The 21,492-nt window shown below is 46.5% G+C and overlaps 2 protein-coding genes across 5 annotated transcripts in view; one reads left to right on the top strand and one right to left on the bottom strand.

Annotated features, from left to right (window-relative positions):
* The window catches only part of CYFIP2 (cytoplasmic FMR1 interacting protein 2), a 49,396-nt gene that overhangs the window by 20,777 nt on the left and 7,127 nt on the right, over positions 1-21,492 (top strand). For 3 of the 4 annotated variants that reach the window (XM_074552229.1, XM_074552227.1, XM_074552226.1), the window contains exons 14-28: positions 357-523; positions 795-942; positions 1,278-1,431; positions 2,038-2,194; positions 2,926-3,022; positions 3,578-3,654; positions 4,518-4,626; positions 4,838-4,957; positions 5,589-5,788; positions 6,249-6,336; positions 13,217-13,360; positions 14,185-14,275; positions 14,932-15,062; positions 18,136-18,208; positions 18,710-18,804. In XM_074552229.1, coding sequence (XP_074408330.1) covers positions 357-523; positions 795-942; positions 1,278-1,431; positions 2,038-2,194; positions 2,926-3,022; positions 3,578-3,654; positions 4,518-4,626; positions 4,838-4,957; positions 5,589-5,788; positions 6,249-6,336; positions 13,217-13,360; positions 14,185-14,275; positions 14,932-15,062; positions 18,136-18,208; positions 18,710-18,804 — 1,851 coding nt within the window. The remainder of the gene's footprint in view (positions 1-356; positions 524-794; positions 943-1,277; positions 1,432-2,037; positions 2,195-2,925; positions 3,023-3,577; positions 3,655-4,517; positions 4,627-4,837; positions 4,958-5,588; positions 5,789-6,248; positions 6,337-13,216; positions 13,361-14,184; positions 14,276-14,931; positions 15,063-18,135; positions 18,209-18,709; positions 18,805-21,492) is intronic. The other variant, XM_074552230.1, reaches the window with a different exon arrangement.
* FNDC9 (fibronectin type III domain containing 9) lies at positions 5,643-9,116 on the bottom strand. The gene is made up of 2 exons (XM_005483710.4): positions 8,956-9,116; positions 5,643-7,835 (listed from the first exon to the last, which is right to left on the bottom strand). Exon 2 carries the CDS (start codon positions 7,826-7,828, stop codon positions 7,166-7,168), a length of 663 nt encoding a protein of 220 aa, XP_005483767.2. The 5' UTR covers positions 7,829-7,835; positions 8,956-9,116; the 3' UTR covers positions 5,643-7,165.

Below are 21,492 nucleotides of genomic sequence, written 5' to 3'. Positions count from 1 at the left end.
GGGTGGTTTGGATGTTGTATTATGGCTTCCTCCACTGTGCTGTTGGGCAGGGCAGGCTGCACCCACACATGGAGCATGTGCAGTTTCCTGGGATTGTGTGGCATTAAAGATACCAAGAGATCAGGGGTAAAAACAAGGGACAGGGGCCATTTGCAAGAAGCTGATGGTATAAATGCTTTCCTCAGCTTCTTGTGACCTGTAAAACAGCTAACACCCAAAAATTAGCTGCTTGGTCACTGGGCTTGTGTTAGCTGAGTAGAGTTAATTCAGTCCTGAATTCTCTCCATGCTGGATTTATAGCCCTCTTCACACAATGGAAAATCAGCATTTACATCTGGGTTTAACTTTTCCTTCAGGTGATTGCCATGATCAAAGGCCTGCAGGTGCTGATGGGGCGGATGGAGAGCGTCTTCAACCAGGCCATCCGCAACACCATCTATGCAGCCCTGCAGGACTTTGCCCAGGTGACCCTGAGGGAGCCTCTGCGACAGGCTGTCAGGAAGAAGAAGAATGTTCTGATCAGGTCAGTCGTCCCTCAATGCAGTGCAAATTCCATATGTTGATTAGTGTTGTTACACTTTGTAATAATACACAAGCCCCGTGTATGCTCCAGTACACAAGCAGCCAACAGTTCTTTTAGCCAGGAGCTCCTCCAGAGATAACTTTTGGGCATCATCCCGGCAATGCCAGCTGTGTATGATCCCACCTTTCCTCTCATATGTGCACAGCCCCAGGTATTTTCATCTTGAAGTAAAATCAAATTTAAGCCCTGCTCTCCCTCTCCCCCGCCCCAGTGTCCTTCAGGCGATTCGGAAAACCATCTGTGACTGGGAGGGAGGTCGGGAGCCTCCAAATGATCCTTGCCTGAGAGGGGAGAAGGATCCCAAAGGTGGATTTGATATTAAAGTCCCACGACGAGCAGTAGGACCATCGAGCACACAGGTATGTCAATGTCTGTCTCCTGTGTGGGGAATTAATGGTCTTAGAGCCATGTAGGAGTCTCCCACCCTGCGGGTTAGCAGCTGTTTCCGTGCTCTGTTCCACAAAGTCTTCATGCTGTTGTGTGTTAAATGTTGCTTTGGTGCCTAATTTGTTGTATAATTCCCAAAGCCTCTTCTTTCATGGGTTTAATTATCTCTGACTCTGAAGGATATTGGCATATGTGTGCAGAGGGTGGTCACCACCTTGGAGAAGTGTTACTTTTTGTTCCCAGAACACCAAGGCCGTGTGTGATGGTGTCTGGAGAGTGGTAACTGCATATCACCTTTTTTCCAAAGCTTTACATGGTGAGGACCATGCTGGAGTCCCTCATAGCAGACAAGAGTGGCTCAAAGAAGACTCTGAGGAGCAGCTTGGATGGGCCAATAGTCTTGGCCATTGAGGAGTTCCACAAGCAGTCCTTCTTCTTCACCCACCTTCTCAACATCAGTGGTGAGTTTATGTCAGGGGGAGGCTTGAACCCAGCCCTTGCATGCTCAGAAAGGCAAAAGCACATCAGCTTTGCTCCTCATTGACCTAAGCAGAAGATTTTCCTTGATTTTTCCCAAATATCCTACTTCTGCCTGGTTTGGGCATGCTTCTGTGTAGTAGTCATTATGTGAACAGGGCTGTCAGCAAGAGCAGATAGCTGCAGGTGGGTGATTATTTTCTAGAAGTGGACTTTCCTTCTGTCCCAGACAAACGGAGCCACTGGACACAGAAGAAGTCTTCCAGAATAACTCTGAGCCATTCCAATGTTCTCACTGGCCCTCTAGAGCAGAAGGGGTGATCCCTTCCTTCTTCTTGCATTACCAAGTGCCCAGGCAGCGTGGACATGGTCTGGGTTTAAAACCAGAGACATCCTAGAAAAATGTCCTGTGCCCAAAAGCCATGTGACCCATGTTAAGGGATTAAGGGTCCCCACATCCCTTAATCTGGCCTTTAAATTGCCCCTGGCCAGTATTGGGTCTGTCATGGAGATGGCTGCAGCAGCTGCCTCCTGTGCCATGCCCTCACTGCCATCCCCAGGGGGTGACATGGATCCTCTGTGCTTTCCAGAGGCTCTGCAGCAGTGCTGTGACCTGTCCCAGCTGTGGTTCAGGGAGTTCTTCTTGGAGCTGACCATGGGCCGCCGCATCCAGTTCCCCATCGAGATGTCCATGCCCTGGATCCTCACAGACCATATTCTGGAAACCAAAGAACCCTCCATGATGGAGTAAGGGCTGGTGGGCTCTGCTGGGACCGTGCACGTGCTGGGGTTTGGGGTTTTGTTCAGGAAGAAGGGGAGGCTGGTGATGAGCAGTGTTTTTGGTGTGGGGGGTAAATGGATGTTCCTTGCTCTGCTGTCACATGAGTGGTGCTGTGTGAGCACCTCGTTGGCAGACACGGGGCGACTTCCTGGCACTGGCACCTCTTCATGTGTCATAAACAGCAGCTGGCAGCTGTTGGGATGTGGGCAGGACAGGGTGGCACTGTCACCTGCATGCAGCAGTGAAACAGGTGTCACCAAAGGGGGTGGGCCCAGGCTAAGCCACCTCAACTTCTTTTTGTATGTGGGATAAATGATACGAGGAATTGCTGCTCTGCAAGTGTCATCGTCTTCATAATGTTTTCCTTGTTAGGAAAACTTGGTTGCATGGACATTGTCAGAGCACTCTCTGGAGTGAGGGCAGGGTGAAAGCAAGCTTTTTTAAGGGCAGAGAAGAAGCAAGTGTTGATTGAACAGCTCGTACTTAGCTCACTTCCAGGTTGGTTGTGACTGCTTCCTGCAGAACCCAGGGATAAAGAGGGATTATTTGAGGGGCTGCAGGGGGTGGCAGTGATAGGCATGAAGTCAGAGAAAAGCCATTTTTTTTACACCAGGCAGGGCATGACATGCACTGGCTGCAATTTATGCTGATAAGCTCCAAAGCTCATTTTAGATGTGGTCTGTGTTCTTGCCCTCAGGTATGTGCTGTACCCCCTGGACCTCTACAATGACAGTGCATACTATGCTTTGACCAAGTTCAAAAAGCAGTTCCTGTATGATGAAATAGAAGCTGAAGTAAGTTCTCTTCATCTTTATTGTATGAAAAAAGCTCACATGGGTCACCCTACCCTGTTTGACCCAGCAATTCATTATAGGCACCTTTCTCCTGAAAGAAATATTCCATCAGACTGAGAAGTTTTCAAGAAGATTAGCATTTCCAGAGACCCTACAGACTCTCCTGATTAAGGGCTTCAGCTCAGCTGTACCTGTAGGGAGCCATGGAAGCCAAAAGCTGTCAAACACTGAGGACATGGCAGAGTCTGATGAGCAGAGGGTTTGAGACATCAGAGGAAAACAAGAAATTCCCTGAGAGGGAAGGGTGATTGAGGGTGGGGGACCAGGACCTGTAAGAACATGCAGAAGCTATAAAGAGAGAAATGTAACTGCCATTTTCTGCTTACCTTCAGCAATGTGAGAAGTGCAGTGTGGTTTTTTTAAGATGGTGTGACCTTTAATATATATTTGTATTAAATGAAGGATCTCTGTTGGGTTGTATTGATCTTGCATGCGTAGGAAGGAGCTGCTCTGTGCTGGTGACACCCTCACCAAGTCTTGTTTTTTCTCCCCCAGGTGAATTTGTGCTTTGATCAATTTGTGTACAAGCTGGCAGATCAGATCTTTGCCTATTACAAAGCGATGGCTGGCAGGTAGGAGAGCCTGACTGCTGATGGTGACTGATGATATCGCTGCATCCAAATTGCTGTTAACCAAAAGATTTCCCTCAGGGAGCAGCCACCGCAAGAAGACACAACATAGATCATCCCTGTCCCCCAGAGCTGGCTGTCCACGTCAGACCAATGTAGATGGGGAAAATTAATTAAGGAGACACAGTTAAAAGTGAAAAAATAATAATTGGCATCCGGAGCAGCAGTCAGAGTACAGTTTGTGAGAGCTTCAGAAAAGCAAACTGAGCTTATTACAGGCATGTCCTTGCTTGACTTCTGTTTCTGTACCAGGCAGAGGACTGGAAGCCTCCCATCTCTACAAAACAGGAATATGCACTTGTCCTCACCCTAGTAAAGCAGCAGGACTTGTTCTCCCTTTGGGGAGATGAGATAGAACCTTTGTGGCATATCCTCCTTACCAATTTAAAGGGCATGGATGAAATCTAGTGAGAGTCTTGTTCTCATGGCCCCAGAGGTGAACCAAGTTCTTCCATGTGACAGCAAGTTCTGTCTCTAGGTCACATTTGGCCTTAGAGAAGGAGGACAATCACCATCACCAACCAAATGTTCCCACAACAGATCTTCAAGGAGGGAGCACACCAGGGGAAGCACCCAGTACCTGGCACTGTTATCTTTCAGCACATTTTTATATATTTTTGGATGTTTTAGCCACAAAAGACAAACAGGAAAGTCCCCAGAAAACAAGTCCTGCTCTGTGATTTAGTGTGCAGAGATTTCTTGCAATTCCGAGCCAAGATTAAAAGGGCTGAAACAACTCTGGAAAGACTCATAAAGAAGCTGATAGTGTACATTTCTATTTTCCTGACACTGCTTCCCTTTTTCAGTGTTTTACTGGACAAACGTTTCCGGGCTGAGTGCAAGAATTATGGGGTGATCATCCCATACCCCCCCTCCAACCGCTACGAAACGCTGCTCAAGCAGAGGCACGTCCAGGTACAGTGCAAGCAGCAGGCTCCAGTACTCATCATGACACAAAAATGAGTTATGTTCCACATTTCCCTCATTCCTTCTTAAGTAATCTACTTGTGCCACCACTTTCACATTTAAGCAGACTTTGAGGTTTGGTTTTAATTTGTGTGTGGAGTAAAAAATGAAATACCTTGTCCCCATCAGTATATAACATGGAAATCTTTTCTTTTGCCAGCTGCTGGGCAGATCAATTGACCTGAACAGGCTCATTACCCAGCGCATCTCTGCAGCCATGTACAAATCATTGGACCAGGCCATCAGCCGCTTTGAGAGCGAGGACCTGACGTCCATCGTGGTAAGAACTTCTATTGACTCTGAGGATGAGCAGGGAGACTAATACACTGCTGGGGATGCACAGTCAACTGTGTGCTGTTTTGAGTTCCCCTGCAGTGGGTTTCAACCAGTCATGTATCTTCCTTTATGCTGCTGAGTCCTTACTGTTTCTGTTTATGGAGCTTTAATTGCATTATTATCAGACCATTAAGTATCTGTGTAAATCATAAGGTGACAGCAGTTAGACTTTGCAGAGCTCATAGAAGAGAGTACTGTAAACTGGGGGAAGGAAATCTTGCTTTAATTCCCAGCTGGATGAAGGTGGCTGTGACATTGTTCATGTGTGTACAGGATTTGCTGTCTTTGATATGATACAGGAGCATCAGAGTCAAGTAGTGTAAAATTACCAGTTTCCACCTTTGGAGGATTCTGAGGTGAAAGCCAGCCAGTGCTCAGTGGGGCACAAATTAATTTTGCTTCCTGCAGCTTCACAAAACACTGGACCAGGACCCCCTTGGGTGGAAGTGCAATTGGCCTTGGCTGCTGAGTTAAATTGATGTATTTAGTTCTGCGCGCGTGTGGATAAAAAACCATTCCCCTGGCAATTAAATCAGCTGTTTCTGTTGCATTTTCTGCTGCTTTATGTGCTGCAGGAGCTGGAGTGGCTCTTGGAAATCAATCGCCTGACGCACAGGCTGCTGTGCAAGCACATGACCCTGGACAGCTTCGATGCCATGTTCCGCGAGGCCAACCACAACGTGTCCGCGCCCTATGGGCGCATCACCCTGCACGTCTTCTGGGAGCTCAACTTCGACTTCCTGCCCAACTACTGCTACAACGGATCCACCAACAGGTGAGGAGGGACAGCAAGGCCACCTGGAGACCCTGCTTTGCTTTCCACAACGTCAAACCTGCCACTTAAAATTGATGTGCATTGTGGAGAGGTTTGTGCTCCCTGTGGGATGCAGCAGTTGCTCTTAAAATGAGTTTGAAACCCACCATCTTCCTTTGGTCTTGAAAATATTAGTAACGAATTCAAACAGTAGTTAGACAGTAAATGAAGTGGCTGAGGGTTGGTTTGCTCAGAAGGAGAGTTCTGGTGGCTGCTCAGATACTGTTTTCTTGCCTGCCAAAAATGAGAAGAAATCTCTGTTTTGGTAAGTTTTAAGATTGTGGCAGGATTTTTCATTCCTGTTGTTGTAGCTCAAGTGATGAATTCTAACTAGCCTGCAACTGCACGTCATCCCAGACCATGCAGTGTCAGTTATCCAGCCTCTGACCACTTCCCTCCCCATCTCCTGTGCCTGCTGCAGGTTTGTGAGGACAGCCATCCCCTTCACACAGGAGCCCCAGCGGGACAAGCCAGCCAACGTCCAGCCCTATTACCTCTACGGGTCCAAGGTCAGTAAATGAGCCACAACAGCCAGAGGGGTGGGGGTTGGAAATATTTATTTAGGAAGAGAAATAAACACAAGGACTGGTTCATTTACAGAGTGGTGGGTGTGAATGAGCAGGGTCACATCGCTGTGTGCAAACAAACAGACATGCAAGAAACAGATTCATGTGCTGTTGCTGTTGTTTTTCCATATTCTTCTCCATAAAATGCCCATGTTAAGGGGTGTCAGCGCTGCTCTTGCTTGGTGTTGGCACTGAAACTGAATCAAATCCATCGAAATGCACAGGCAAGTGAGCAAGTTGGTGCTCTGATGCAGTGATGCTCCTCAAGGAAGGTACCACTTCAGGAATCCCATTTTCTGTTCAGAATGGGAATTACTAAAATACTTGTGTGTGCACTACTTAATACTGACAAAAAGCTTTTTTCTCAGGCTGCAATGACTGTTTATGCAGGCATTACAAAGGCTTGGGCTGTGATGCTAGTGGAGGGGCACTCAAGTGTGAAACTACTTGAGTGGAGTTTATTTCTTATGCACATTGATTGATGACTCTGAGGTGAACCTACAGCACTGATGCACATGAGCTAATGACACTACAGTCTGCCAAGCTTGGCTGTTCCCAGAGAGCTGACTTAGTTTCTTTTTTAAAAATCCTCAGTAAATGAGAGCATTTTTGTCACTTGACAAAAATCTTTCTCCCTGTGACCAATGTCTATGCCTCATGTTCTACCCTGGGACAGACAGCTGCCATGGACACACAGACAGTCCTCTTGGCAAGAGCTGGGGAAGAGCAGGACAAACCAAACCTCTAAGCAAGATTTTGTTTCCTTTTGCTTTCATTGAAGGCCATGCTGTGGCAGGATGGCCCTTTTATCATCGCTGCTTTTGTAGGAAAAAAAGCAGTGAGGGGAGTTATACGGGCTCTCCTTCACAAAACTGGAGCTCCTCATCAGCACAGTGGTCATGGGCACTTCCAGCAGCTCCTCTCTCAGTCCATCACCCAGTGGCTCCTCTGGTGAGCCACTTCCTTCCCCCACTTCTTCAGAGCTGCAGTCGGGGTGCTTCAGCCTGGCAGCCCAGTGGCAGCGAGCAGACCAGAACTGCAGGCAGCCGTAGGCCAGCAGGGCGAGGAAGCAGAGGAGCAGGAGGCTGCTCACCATCCACATGGACGTGGTGGGCTCGTGCTTGGAGCCGCCGAAAACCAGGGGGATTTTGTCCAGCGTGTGGAAGGTGGTGCAGTGGTTGCTGGAGGGGTAGGAGTTCTTGCAGGTGATGCAGAGCACGTAGATGGTGGAGGGCGTGAGGCGGTGCAGCACCAGGGAGCTGAGCGGGTGCGGCACGCGCTCCTCGCGGTGGAAGTTCTGCCGCAGGTAGCCGGCGAAGACGCTGTTCCAGTTGGGGCGGTACATGACGTGGTAGTAGTTCTCTGGGCAGGGGCTGCTCATGGCCCAGGACACCGTGGCACTGGTGTAGGTGATGTTGTGCACCTCGATGTTCATCGTGCCCCTGAAACCACAGGCAGGGAGAGGCTCAGGTTTCTGATTCGTGTCAGAGCTCAAAGGATGCTGACATCCATAAAGTCTTTCCTTTCTCTTCCTTAGATTTGACTCAAAACTATCCTGCCTCACTAAGGTTACATGCTAAAATTACAAAAGACAAATCCTGCTGTTGCCCAGACTACTGTACCACTCTGCTTCATAACAAAAACATCCAGCTGGAGCACAGGGTATACTTTTTGCTCCAGTTATATTTCTTATAAAATCTCTGTGGCTGCTTGTCTATATCAGAAGCTATTTTAGCTTTTTGATTCCCACAAAATAAAAATGATACTGCAAATGTGATTAACATAAAGTGATTATTAGCTATTAAAGCTATTTTAGCTTTTTGTTTCCCACAAAATAAAAATGATACTGCAAGTGTGATTAGCATAAAGGGATGATTAAACTAGCTCCAGCTTGCCTTGTGAAGCTGCCAATCAACAGATATTTTGATTTTACACCTAAATGCCATTTAGAAGGCTCCATGATGGTTAATTCACTGTTTCAAATTGTCACTGCATTTTCTGTACCTTCCTTGCTTCATAAAGTATAAACTCTTTCTGTTCCTGCAGCATCTCACACTGCAATATCAGCATCTTAAATGTGAAATCTGTAGGTTGGTGAAATATAAAAGCAGTGCCTTTAGGGAAACACAAATATATGAATAGTAAGAACAAAGACAGAAAAAAGACACTGCCTGCCTAACAAATTTAAATATTTAAACTGATTTGAGCCAGAGCCAGTGAGTAGTAGATGATGATCCTCATGGTACAATGTCCTGTAGTCTTTTGATACTCTCTGGGCGGTGTTGCTGTTTAGCAACAGCCACAAATTACTTGAGCACATCCCTCCTTTAGATCCCAAAGTGCTCTCTGAGGCTTGCTGCAGGGCTCTCTCCTGCCCAGAGAGTGCTCAGAGCAGCACCTCCATTCAATTGAGCTGGTTTACTAATTCCTTTTTCCTCTCTCTCTAACAATAACTAACTTTCCTTTCATTCACTCAAGAATAAGCTCATTTAGTGACTGCTAATCAGTCCTTACACGAGGCTGCACATGCCCATGCTGAGCCCTCCCAGAGCCAGCACTTACCTCCAGCCAGGTCCTGGGTGGTGACAGGTCTGGTGACAGAGTGGCCTCAGTGCCTTGCCAGCACTCACCTCCCTCTGCCTCTGCTGATTCCCTTCCCTGAACTCCCTCGTTTATACCCAGCTCGGGCTCCGTCATCTCTCACCATGGCAACCAATAGGAAAGGATGGGCAGGCATCTTCCACTGATTTGGGAATGTTATCCCTAAAAGCTTCTGCCTGGGAGAAGTCTGTGTCTCCAAGGCAGGAAAAAACAAGCCAGGTAGGGTTTTTTGCTGGTTTATTTGGGTTTTATTTTTTTCCTGTATCCACAGTCCCCCAGCAAGAGCATCACTGAGCCCAGCAGGGTCTGGGGTTACAGACACATGGTGTGAAATCTGGGATCCTGACCTGTGATTCCCATTGACTCAGAGATTCTGTCTTTAATTCTGTGATTCCTTGCACACTTAAACTACTGATTTAAATTAGAGCTATCAGCAGTACATTTTGATCCCAGATACTGTATATACTGCATTTCATACTGCAATTTCCAGTAGCCTTTTAATATTTTCTAAACTGTGTGATGGGAATAGGAATTGGCTTTTCAAAGACTCTGACCTCCTGCTGAACTGCCTGGGATTAAGATCTGCTCTCCTTTGAATGCCTCTGATTTACAGAGAGCCTGGGGATGTCCCCTGTCAGTGTGGTGAGAAGGCAGGAGGGAGAGGCAAAGCCAGTGCCTGTGCTGTTCAGGGCAGCAGGCTGAGCCTGTGGCCAGGAGGGGACAGATGGGCCTGGTAGGGAGAGGCTCTGAACAAGTGTCTTGCTCCTCTCTAAAGCCAAAATGTGCTGGAGAGGAACTTTTCCAGAAATGTTGACGCTGAGTCTGGAGTTACTCATTCCACTTTCTAAGACACTCTCAGCTGTTGCACTGAAATTAGGTTGGCTGGGAGCCTTGACTTGTCTTGGGCTGTGTGCAAATTCTTTTTTTGTCTCTGAGTATATTGCTCTTTCATTAGCTCTTCATTTTTCCAAGGGAATTCTGTAACTGTCAGTATTATCTATTATCCCTCTCTGTTCAATTTTATCACATAAAACTCCCCCTGCCTTTCCTCAGGTGAGCTCAGACAGGTCTGAGTGATGGCCTACAGCAAGGTCACAGACATGGAAATAGAACTGAGGATTGATTTGCTCCATTTGTTGCTAAAGCTTCTCCAGAGCATAGCTGGTAACCCCCTGAGCTCCTAAAGCAACACTGGGGCCTTGCCCACCTGCTCACAATTACAGATGGCTGTCCCTGGGTGCAGGGTGGGCTCTGTGGGACACTGGGAGCTCTGCCCCGTGCAATTCCCAGCCTCCCATCCCCAAAACCTGCCCATTTGGCCCCAAACCAAGGATGGGGCAAACCTCCCAGTGTCTCCAGCAGCTGCTGCTCACAGGCAGTGTCAGGTCAGGTTTTGCTTTGGTCCTCTGAGGGGTCAGAAGTCGCCACTGAGCGCGGGGGAGGGATCTGTGCTGTGCTGTGCTGTGCAGCCAGCTTGTGCCTTCAGCTGCTTTGTCTTAAAATACCCACTGGTGTCATTTTTTACATCCTACAGTCTCTACCCCAAGCTGTGTATCTCACCCTTAAATGGAGTTATATTTTTAATTGCTGGCAGAGCATTATTATTAGACACAAGCCTGCTGTTAGTGCACTGTGTGGCTCTGCAGAGAGCTCCAGGAACCCACCTCATCCTGCAGACAGGCAGGTGTGAATCATCCTGCTCATCTGCAGCCAGTGCATACCCTAAAAGGTTTCTTCTCCCAGTCAGGCTAATTGCTGAGACCCCCACTCAAGGGAGGAGCTGGTTGGGAGCTGCTCTCCAGCCCCTTTATCCCACTGAGGAGTGAGGGAGTGCTGCCAGGTGATTTGCTGTACAGCCAAATCTCAGCCCTTCTGGCAAAAGCCTGACCAGCTGCACCACAGCTGGGGCCAGGGGTGGCAGCCCATCCCAGGGGAACAAGGCATGTGCACAGACAGAAGTCCCCTGGCTATGGAATAGCAAAGACCCCTCCAGAAATCAATGTGGATTCATGAGCCCACTGAAATAAGGATTTTTTTTATTCCCCCAAGCTAGGATGAGCTAGTGTGCTGAGTCTGGGGAAATAACAGGGTGAAGTGCCTACAGGGAGGTGTGGAGGGAAGGTGCAAGGAGCCATCTCTGGCCACTTGGATCACCTCTGCAGCTCTCACTTTCTGGGGACACCTGAGGCTGGGACAGTGCATTGCAAAAGTTAAAGCAACAAAAGCTGTGGAGTGTGGCTGGGCTGGGGCCCTGGAGCACTGACTTCCCTCTGGGATGGTCATGTTGGCTATTTGGCAAATGTTCCAGGTTGGGCATTACCTGCTGTTTAAACAGAAACACTTTTCAAAAAAAACACATTGCAGTTTTTCACATGTATCAGGGTGCATAACCAGTGGCTTTGGGTCTGTCTCTACAAGACTTTTAAAGACTTGGCTCTCTGAGGATGCAGACAGAAGCCTAATTGAGGTGCTCAGTTCTCTTAAGAGCTGGTATCCAAGGAGCTTTGAAAGTAGGCTTCTGTCTGCCTAAATAATTCTTAACTCTGACACATACCCACATACTCAGGGCCCTTTTTTTTTTTTCTTTAAGTTTTGATGGGAGAGAAAGGTCTTGCTTATTGTGAATGAGCCTCCAAGGCAGTCTTTCTGCACTTAATATTGTGTTTCAGGGCTATTTGCACCTACCAGGAACAAGAGGTGAAATTACATTTCACAGAAAATAGAGGACTTTCTAGCTGAGCCTTATTTTTGCTGGTTCAAAGAGCACTTAGGAATTACAGCAGGTAACAACCTGCTGGACCAGATCTGTAGGGCTGTGACAGAATGAGAGTGAATTAATTGATTAAAGTAACTGACAAGTCTGTGAAAGCGTGGTCAGTGCACTGGTGAAATTCTGTACCTGAGAGCAAAGAAAATACTTTTCCAATTTTCAGCCAATGACTTTGTAACCCATTAGCAGCTCAGAGGAACTGTTAAAAGTAAACCTTGTGGAGTGAGTCAGGAGTTGAGGGTGATGGGAGCCTCCAGCTGGGGATATTGCAGCAGTGGTGGAGCAAAGACAACATTTTTCCCTGTTCTGGTACCCCAGCCCTGGCTCCCTTTCACCCAAACCTCCTCAGTGCCTTCATCCCATCCCTCCCTTTGCTCCATTACTGGCAGAAAAGGATCCCTGTGGAATATGTCTGCAGTATCCACAGGAGGGCATTTGGGATTCAGTCTGATTTGTTTCCTTATCTTTGTTTTACCTGTAGGTCAGCATGAGCCTGGGGTGAATCTGTGTTTTCTTGGAAGGGGCACTGCATGCCAGGCTCTTTTCCAGGATGGCTTTTTTGCTGTTCCCTGAGGCTGAAGTGGAGATGTCAGGGGGGGAGAGTGCAGCCCCTCTGCTGGGCTGAGTCGTGATGCCAACACTGACATTGCAGAGCCCTCTCTGAGCATGTGGTGTCTCAGCTAAATCTGATTCTCAGTACTGTTCTGCAGAGCACACAAGTGAATTAATTCCCCCTACCTCTCTTTGCCTCACACCAAATGGATCCTGTAAATGTTCCAGTAATGAAATATTGCAGCAATTTCCATGTTTCCAAGATGACACTGATAGAGTACATTCCTGGAAATCACTTTCTGTTCTCTGCTGCTAAGAATTTTTGGGGGCAGTGTCCTGGGCACCATTTTCCCCAGACCAGTGTCAGATTCTTACCCTTGACACACACCCATGGGAAGTAGAGGCTGATGTAAAGCTTTGCAGGATGGAAAAAGGATCTTTTCTGTGTCTTTTCCATCTGCCCTTAAACTCAGTTGCTTCGGTTCCTACTTTTCTTAATATGCCTCATTTAAAGCAAGCGCTCATAGGGGAAAAAAAATCTTTCTGCTTGAATGTATGTAAAACTTTTCATTTTAGTGGAGAACAATTTGATTTTGAAGAGGCAAAGGGCCACTGAACTGAAATATTTGATTGGGAGTGTATGGGAGAGTAAATTACCTTGGAAATGAAAGTGGTATTGCTACATAGGAGGGTAATAAAACCTTGTGACATGACAGTGTTGAGGTTAGAGTATATCTGAGCACATAAGAAAAGCAATCTTGTCTCCTACAAGAAGCTCAAGTGGGAATGGCCATCAGTATTATTATTTCTCCTCCTTAAAATTTGTACATAATACTGTGATAAGAGAATTACAGGTCTGGTCAGGAATTACAGGTAACTGTCTCTAATTCCAATTTGCAGCCTCTCAACATCGCCTACAGCCACATCTACAGCTCCTACCGCAACTTCGTGGGGCCGCCGCATTTCAAGACCATCTGTCGGCTCCTGGGCTACCAGGGCATTGCTGTGGTCATGGAGGAGCTGCTGAAGATTGTCAAGAGCCTGGTAATTCTGAGCCTGGCCCTGGTGCTGGAGAGACCCCAAAGCTGGATGGGGGCAGGCAGTGTGGGCGTTGGCATCGGGGTGTTGGCATTGGGGCACTGTCGTGTCTCTCGATCCACGCTGGAGCACTTGGAGCCATGGGCTGGTTTTCAGTGATGAGGAATCCCAGTGATTCCTGTGGGATGGTGGAGTGTCTCAGCAGGATCAGACAGCACTCAGCACAAAGATTTTACGGTTGACTAAATGGAATTTAGTGCATTATCTCATGTAATGTATCCACAGGGTGCAGGTGTGTAACTCCAAATGACAGCAAGGGCTTTAAGCTAAGCAGTGAGCTCTGCTCTAATCCTTGTGTGTCCAAAACATCTCATCTGCAGAAAGTTGCTCTACATGAATGTAAATTCTTTATTAAACTCTTGAGCATCCAGGGATCATTCCTCAGGTGGAAGGAGCATTTCCTGTGCTAGGGAGTGAGTCCTTTGGCAGCCCTGGTGAAATGCTTTTTGGGTTAGAAGCACAAGTCCAGCTGCATCTAAGCTGAGCCTTGTCTTAGATTTCAGCTGCAAACAATACAAACACAGCAAGCTGTATTTTGAAGTTGAAAATCCATGCAGCTGGGATTTATTCTTTGGGAAAAGCACTCTGACTCCATGCACTTGGGCTGAATTTCATATTTGAGTGAAATCCAAATTAAGCAAGTTCTTCTCAGACTCCAGCTGAAGTTTCATCGTGTGCTGTCAGATGTGGACCCATGCACAACCAGCCTCTTTCCAAACCAGTGCCAGGAGATCTGGCATTCCAGTTTAACCTCCCTTTGTCTCCAACAGCTCCAAGGCACCATCCTGCAGTATGTGAAGACTCTGATTGAAGTCATGCCCAAGATCTGCCGCTTGCCAAGACATGAATATGGCTCTCCAGGTGGGTGCTGCTGGTGGGATCCTTCAGCAGGAGCTCAGCCATGTGTTGCTGCAGCATTTACTCAGGCCCACACTGATGGTTAATCCAGGCTGGGCACCTGTCCTGCCAGTGCCACTTGCAGCCAGGTTTGCTGGGACACTTACAGCTGCTCTGCTGTTAACACTGGAACAGGTATAGGAAACCTTTCCAGGAAATCTGCTGGAAATTTCCTTTTGAGCACATAGATGGCTGATAAGGGAATGTCTTCTGGTAGCCTCTCTTATGTTTTCAGGATTCTGTAAGCTTTTGTGAGTTCACTGGTATTTTTAAATGCTCTGTTTAGCTGGTGAAGAGATTTTTTTTGCAGCATGCCTGCAGTCAAAAACTGTGGCTGCTGTACATGAGCCAGCACCAAGTCATCCATCACAGCCTGGAACCTCTTTCCTCCTCTGATGAAGAAATCCAGGGAGTTTAAATTACTTACTCCCTATTTCCCAAGGTTTACTGAAAGCAGGATAAGACACTGCCTGTTAGTTCTTCCCAATGCCAGTCTCTGTGTATCCATTTAGCAGCTGCAATTTGTGATTAAGGGAATACCAGACACTGATCATCTTTTCATCCAAATTGCCGGAAAGTGATTCCAATCTCTTTCTGACTGTCCTTCCTTCTCTTTTAAGGAATCCTGGAGTTTTTCCACCACCAGCTGAAGGACATCATTGAGTATGCAGAGCTGAAGACTGATGTGTTCCAGAGCCTCAGAGAAGTGGGCAATGCCATTCTCTTCTGCCTCCTTATCGAGCAGGCTTTGGTAAGGCAAAACCCCCACACCAACGTGGTACCCGAAATTTCCAGCTCAAGAGTAGAAGTGCAAGTGGGTTCTCCAGCAGAAGAGTTTCAGAAGTGTTACTTTCCAGCTTCTCATGTTCTCAGGGTCTCTCTGGGGCTGTGTTATTGGAGTCTTGGGCGTGTCCATGGGGATGGTGTGCGTTGGCACTGGGTCAGGCCTCTGGCATGGCTGAATCTGAATACTGGAACATTATTGGACCTAAAGCTGCCCCTTGTTTGTCCTGCTTAGAAATAAAACTGGAGCTAACTTCTAGATTGTGAGCTCTCTGGGGCAGGGATCAATACTTTTTTATATGCATATTTGTACAGTGAGAAGTAGATTTGACCCCTCTGCTCTTTTGGGGTGCCAGTGCAGTGGAAACAACCTGGTTGATTGTAATGGTGGAATGGATAAAGCAGTCCAGCAGGAAGGAAATATGACGATTATATATGTCCTAGGACATCTTCACTGAAAATTTGCTGGAGTAACAACTTGGTATTGCCCCCTGCAGTGGAGTTTTAAACATGCACAAGTCTCTCAGCTCATGTGATACCCTTAATTGTGTGGGGCAAAGGCTGTGGCTGAGTGCCATTCATCTTTTTAGCTCCTAGTTTTTCACATAACAAATTTACCAAGCAATGAATTTATCTCATAATTTAGCCCAGAGCCAACTGAGGAGTGCTCAACAACAGAACTGTACATTAAATGGACATACTGTATCATAATGGTTTGGGCAGGGTTGTTTCAGTTTTTCCAAAAATATTTCAAAATTGCTTCCCTAGCATAAGACAGAATTTCCAAGCAAAACCAGGAGTTTTGTTCAGAGCAAAGCCTTAATAAAGTTCAAATATTCCAAGTTTTATCTGGCCATAGAGCACAGAGAAAACTAAAAGTCTCTGCATGTCCTCAAAATAGATATTTCTGCCCTTGCCTTTGCATTTTAACTCCAGATCTAGAGACTTTTAATTCTTGGTGTAGTGTACCAAACACATTCAGTGAGCAGTGGTTGCATAAGATGAATACAAGAGATGTGTATCACCCAGCAGCTTGGCTGTTATAGAATTTTATAGAATGACCAGAGTTGCCAACTTTACTCTGGCAGTTTCTGTTCTTTTTGTGGCTTTGTCAGTGCTTCCTGCTGTTCCCAAAAGTGTTGGGTTTTCTGCTGGATGTACTGCATTTGCCTTTCCTGTCACATCTTTATTGGGACACTCAAGGGACATGGTGGTTTCTTTAGAAATCCTTCATTTCAATGCAGAAATGTTCCTTCAGTCCCAAGAACTGTACATCAGCAGTATACTGGCATTTTAGAACAGCAGAAAATAAAGATGATGGGAATTTGGGGTTCCTTTAAGGAAGGCTGCCCACCAAAGTCCACATCTGCTACTTTCTATGCCAGACAAAGTCTCTCCCTCTTGGATCCTCTGTTTTTCCTTGCAGTAACAGGCTTGGAATACAAACATTTTGCATGCAGTGGGCACTGGTTCCCACTTGCTGGAGGATGTCAGATGCACAGAGCCATCACAGAACAAGATTTTCCCTCTAATGGAGCTCTTGTGCAGCAGGAAGAATTGCTTTTATACTGCAATTACCTTCAGAGCTGTCTGAGTGATCTAAGGCTGGTGTTATTTGCTGGCAAAAATGGCTCTGATGCAGATGTCCAGCCTGCTGCATTTTACCCCCTTTTTATTGTTTAAGTTTGAGGAATGAGAGGTTGCTTGGGATTAAATTTCTAAGCAGAGTTTGTGCTCGCGGTTAATGGGCCCTGGGGAAGAGGTCTGTTAATAACACGACTCATTTTGGGACAGATATGAGGTGAATGCAGGCTGCAAATGGCTGAAAATGCTCACTGTATTAGAGGAAAACAGCTGTGGAAGAACATTCACCTAGGAATGAAACAGTGTTTTGCAAACAAAATGGCCAAGGTGGCAGGCCCACTCCGTTAGCATCAGCACCTCTGTGCCCGTGGAGGGGCCCAGACTGTTCCTGTCCCTCCAGCACTGTGTCACAAACTGCACTCCCACAAACTTGCTCTCATCCCAGCATCCATGCGCCAGTGCAGCCTCCTGCAGCTCCATGCTCCTCTGTCCTGCTGGCTGGGAGGGTGCTGTGCACCCCTGCATCCCAACAGGCCCAGCCCAGCCATTCCATGCGGGCCCGGGTTCCTCCTGCTGCGCTCTCATGATCTGCTTCCGAGTGTGTCCCCATCTCTCCAGTGAGCTCAGAACTGAAAGCATGGCCTGGGAGCAGGCTTTGGCAGGAGCAGGCTGGTGCCTTGTCGTGACACGATGCCTCTGTGTTGAACAGCTTTGGTTTCCTCGCTGCTGTTTCCCATTGCAGACTCGTGTACAATGTACTGTCGGCCATCGCTCCTCAGTCTCCACCTGCCTTTTTCTAGGTTTCTCCTCCTTGTGCATCTGTGTTTGGGATTATTTTTTTCTCAAGTGCATTGGCTTGCATCCCCTAAGGTGGCATCTCATGGTGTTATTCCTCTCTGGACTTCTGTTTTATTCTTCTTGGTGCCTGCACCACTGGGGTTCTGGTAGCCCTGGCTGAGAACACCACACCAACAACCAAATAATTTCAGAGCAGTTATGATGTGCCTATTTGCAGAAGAGCCACATGGCAGTATATTTTTCTGAATGTACACTTCCTAAAATAAGTAAGCTAAAGGGTAATTTCCACCTGGGCACTCTCTTAAAGAACAGGCTGCAGGAATTCATTCAGGGCAAGATGAAATGGAAACTTCCATATTCTTTATCCCCTCTTACTTTCAGGGCTAGTTAGTAGGACAGAAAATCAGTGTAAAGGTCTAACCTTATATGGGCAGGAAGTAACTTAACTTGAGTTAGGGAAACTTCCTGACTGAAGCTGAAGTGTTACTTCCAATTTTAGATCATTTCAGTTCAAACACTGGAGTTACTGCTGAGCTGGGTTGGATCTGAATAGGTGCTGTAGGTGTAAACTGTTGTAGTGTTGCCCAGGCCCCTGAGCCATTCACTCTCCCCCATAGGTATTTTATAACTTACTTTATCTTTCTTTCTTCCTGCCTCAGTCCCAGGAAGAAGTTTGTGATTTGCTGCATGCTGCTCCCTTCCAAAATATTTTGCCCAGGGTCTACATCAAAGGTAAGAAGCTGAGAGGGAAGCAGTGGGCAGACTCAGAGGTGTCTGCCCAGAGGCTGTTTTCTCTCCCATCTCTGCTGAGGATTAGCTCTGACCCTGCTTCCCCCTCCAAACAGATCAGTGGATACAGCCAAACATCAGGTGCAAACAAAAGCCAGGGGTGCATCACCTGTAGCATAGTTACAACCTGATACCTCAGTCAGCTCGGGGGTTCCCTTGAGGTTTGGAAGCCATTTCACAGCCTCTTTGGAGAGTGGCAGCATGAAATGTCCATCTCAACAGGAGTGCTCGGGAGCAGGGCCGTGCTTTGGACATGTGTGATAAAGCTGCTGCTGAGACTGCACTGCCCATCCCTCCCTCGCGTGCATCACTGGCCCCTCATTGCTGTGGTTTGGCTCCCTGATCCCACAGTCTCCTCGGATGGTTGTGGGGGGCAGCTCTGAGCAAACTCTGGCGGGTCTCCACTTCCTCCTCTCATTTCACTGTTTGCTGCTCGCTTGACAGAAGGAGAACGCTTGGAGGTGCGCATGAAGCGTCTCGAAGCCAAGTATGCCCCACTCCACCTGGTTCCCCTAATAGAGAGGCTGGGCACTCCGCAGGTAAGGATTGCATTGGAAGGGATGGCTGTTGGAAACTCGTAGCAGTCCCCACATGGCCTGCTTGGCCTTGGGAAAAGTGATCTTTTTTTTTTTATTGATTGATTGGTTTTTCCCACAAAACATCAATTGGACGAGCAAATCCGAATCCTTGCCCAAGCAAACGCTCTGAAGGGAAATTCGTGAGTGGGTCCAGGAACCACACACAATTTGTGTGTTGCTGCCTCCAGTCAGGAGAGCTGGCAGGGAGCTGTAAGGCAAGTGTACTAGTAGCCGGTTCTGAATCAGAACAACTCCAAAAACCTCTTCATCTCCACTTCAAAAAGAATTGCTGGAGTGGTTTGAGGAGAATCTTTGTAGAGCTGTCCTAACAATCAATTGCCATCACTTTTGGGGATCCCATTTTAGGACTGCAGTGGGGTCCATTTAAGCTCATCCCTGTCAAGGAATTCATCTGAGAATGGTTTCCCTCCTAGCACATGCTTAGAGCTTCAGCACATGCTTAAAATTTACGGCTCCATTTAAGAATCTTCTTGATGTGGGTCTCAGCTTGGGAAAGATCTCTTGTGCAGAAACTCAGTACTGTTTAAAATATCTCCCTAGACTGATCAGTGCGATGGGCAAAATTTGAGCTCCATTGATAGAAATTATCAAACTTCAAGTGCCCATTTACTTGGGGGTGATGGGATAAAAATCTTTCAAGTATCAAATGAATCAACACCCTTTTCCAGTAATGTACTGATGAGGGAGTGAAGAGAACACTCAGCTGGTGTAGGAGGTGACAGATCTATGGCAGGCAGAAAGTGGTTGATATTTTTTTCCTGTATTTTTTTTCTCATGGATCAAGGACATTTTGAACTTTGCATCATTGGAAATCATCTGAAGTAGAGAAATTGGCTGGATAACTGAGAACTTTATCTTACTCTGTAGACACTTCCTTTTAAAGGAGACACTCAAGAAAAACAATTCACCTCTGTGTTTTCGTGTCTTTGTGTTGGTCTTTCTATCTCTCCTTTCCATGCAAAATCATCATTGAATTCTGCTACTAGAGTCCACTTGTTGCTTATCTCTGCTGTAGTTATAATGGTGATGAAAACAAAAGATATTTCATGTCCCACTAAAAAGTTATTTTTCTGTAAACTGTTCCCATATTCATCACACAGGTACAGTTGGGTACCAGATTTCTTTTTTTTTTTGAGCTCAAATGTAAATGAACACAAGATTTGCTTTCTATAGGTGCCTCCATAGCTTCTAAGCTTGCTCCTTTTATGCAGTTTTGGACATGCATTTTGGAAATGCAGTTTTGGACACAGGCCATACAGGATTTTTTCCTACAGAATGCATAAATGCCTTGTAACAATTGTCCAGAATCTAAGCTGACATTGCCTGCTCGAAGCCTCTCCCAAAAGGTGGCCCCATGCATGTTATTATAGTGGGGATCTGTGGATTTTTGCAGGTTCTGGGTAGGGTTCTGGCAAGTTCCCCAGTAAACAGGCTGTAAAAGAGGTTCAAAAACTGGAAAATCAAAACTGGATTTGTGTAATGGCAGGAAAACTGCCAATGATTGTTGTAAATAATTACTTTGCATTGGAAATCCAGAAGCAGCTGTTTGATGGACCATTTATAAAGAACTAGGGGGGTCAAAGTGGTTCATTAAAGGAATGCTCTCCCTTTTAATGCTGACCATAAAGGTATTTAGTAAGAGGTTTTCAAAAGTGCTTGGTCAGTCTATTTCTTCCCTGGAAATAATCAGAGCATTTGTTTCTGAAGACAGAAGGGATAATTGAGTCAGCACAGTGGCATCCTGTAGCAATTTACCTTGAGAGCATCCTTCCTCTCCTGATCTTAGAAATCGCTGGGACCCCAGACTGTGAGGCAGCTCTGAACAGAGCACCAACAGCTCTCCAGCTGCTGTGCCTGAGTTAGGATGTCTCCCCTAGGATGGTAGTCCTGTATCAAAGACTGCGATGAGTCTTAGAATTAAATTCTGTCTGTGAATGTGTATAACTGAGTGGCACTACCTACATACCTACACTGAAAGCAGATGCATCCCTTTCTAAATTGAGATCTCTTCAGAAATCGTGTACTAAGATCACTGGAGAGGTTTGTTCTCAAAAGTGTCCCTTTTATCACTATGTTTTAGCAAACAGTAATGCTAACACCTGATTTACATTTGGAAAGGCTCTGTTTCTGCTGTGCCCTCATTTTGCCATGATAGACCAGTGTGTGCAGACCTGTGCCCATAAGAGCTGGGAGCAGGTGAGGAGAGGGACACTGTACAGCCTTTAGCTAAAAACCTGGATTAAATAAATCTTTGCTTTACTTGCCAAGCAAACACAGGCAGGTGTGTGCTGTGCAATCAGTGATGCCATTCCTGCTTTTAACAGATCAAGAGATCCCAGACCAGATGTGGCCTCTGCGCATGATGACAGCTTTCTTTTGATATTTGCTATTAGTTGAACACTAATTGAGCTGGGGTCCCCAGAACATCCTTGAAATTGTGGCACAAGCAAGAATTGAAACACTTCTAATTTCAAGAGCAGCCAAACTAAAAATGCTTGAGGTTACTGCCAGCATAAATTGATAATCAGGAATGGGGATGTGCAGGCACATTCATGCATTTTTCAGAGTGTACTGAAGATGACCCAAGTAAACCAAGCATAATTCATGTTCTTAATGTCTGGCCAGGAC

Source organism: Zonotrichia albicollis, chromosome 15, assembly GCF_047830755.1.
Source record: "Zonotrichia albicollis isolate bZonAlb1 chromosome 15, bZonAlb1.hap1, whole genome shotgun sequence".
Taxonomy (NCBI): Eukaryota; Metazoa; Chordata; class Aves; order Passeriformes; family Passerellidae; genus Zonotrichia; species Zonotrichia albicollis.
Note: the sequence above shows the minus strand (reverse complement) of the source record. Positions and strands in the feature narration are given on the sequence as shown.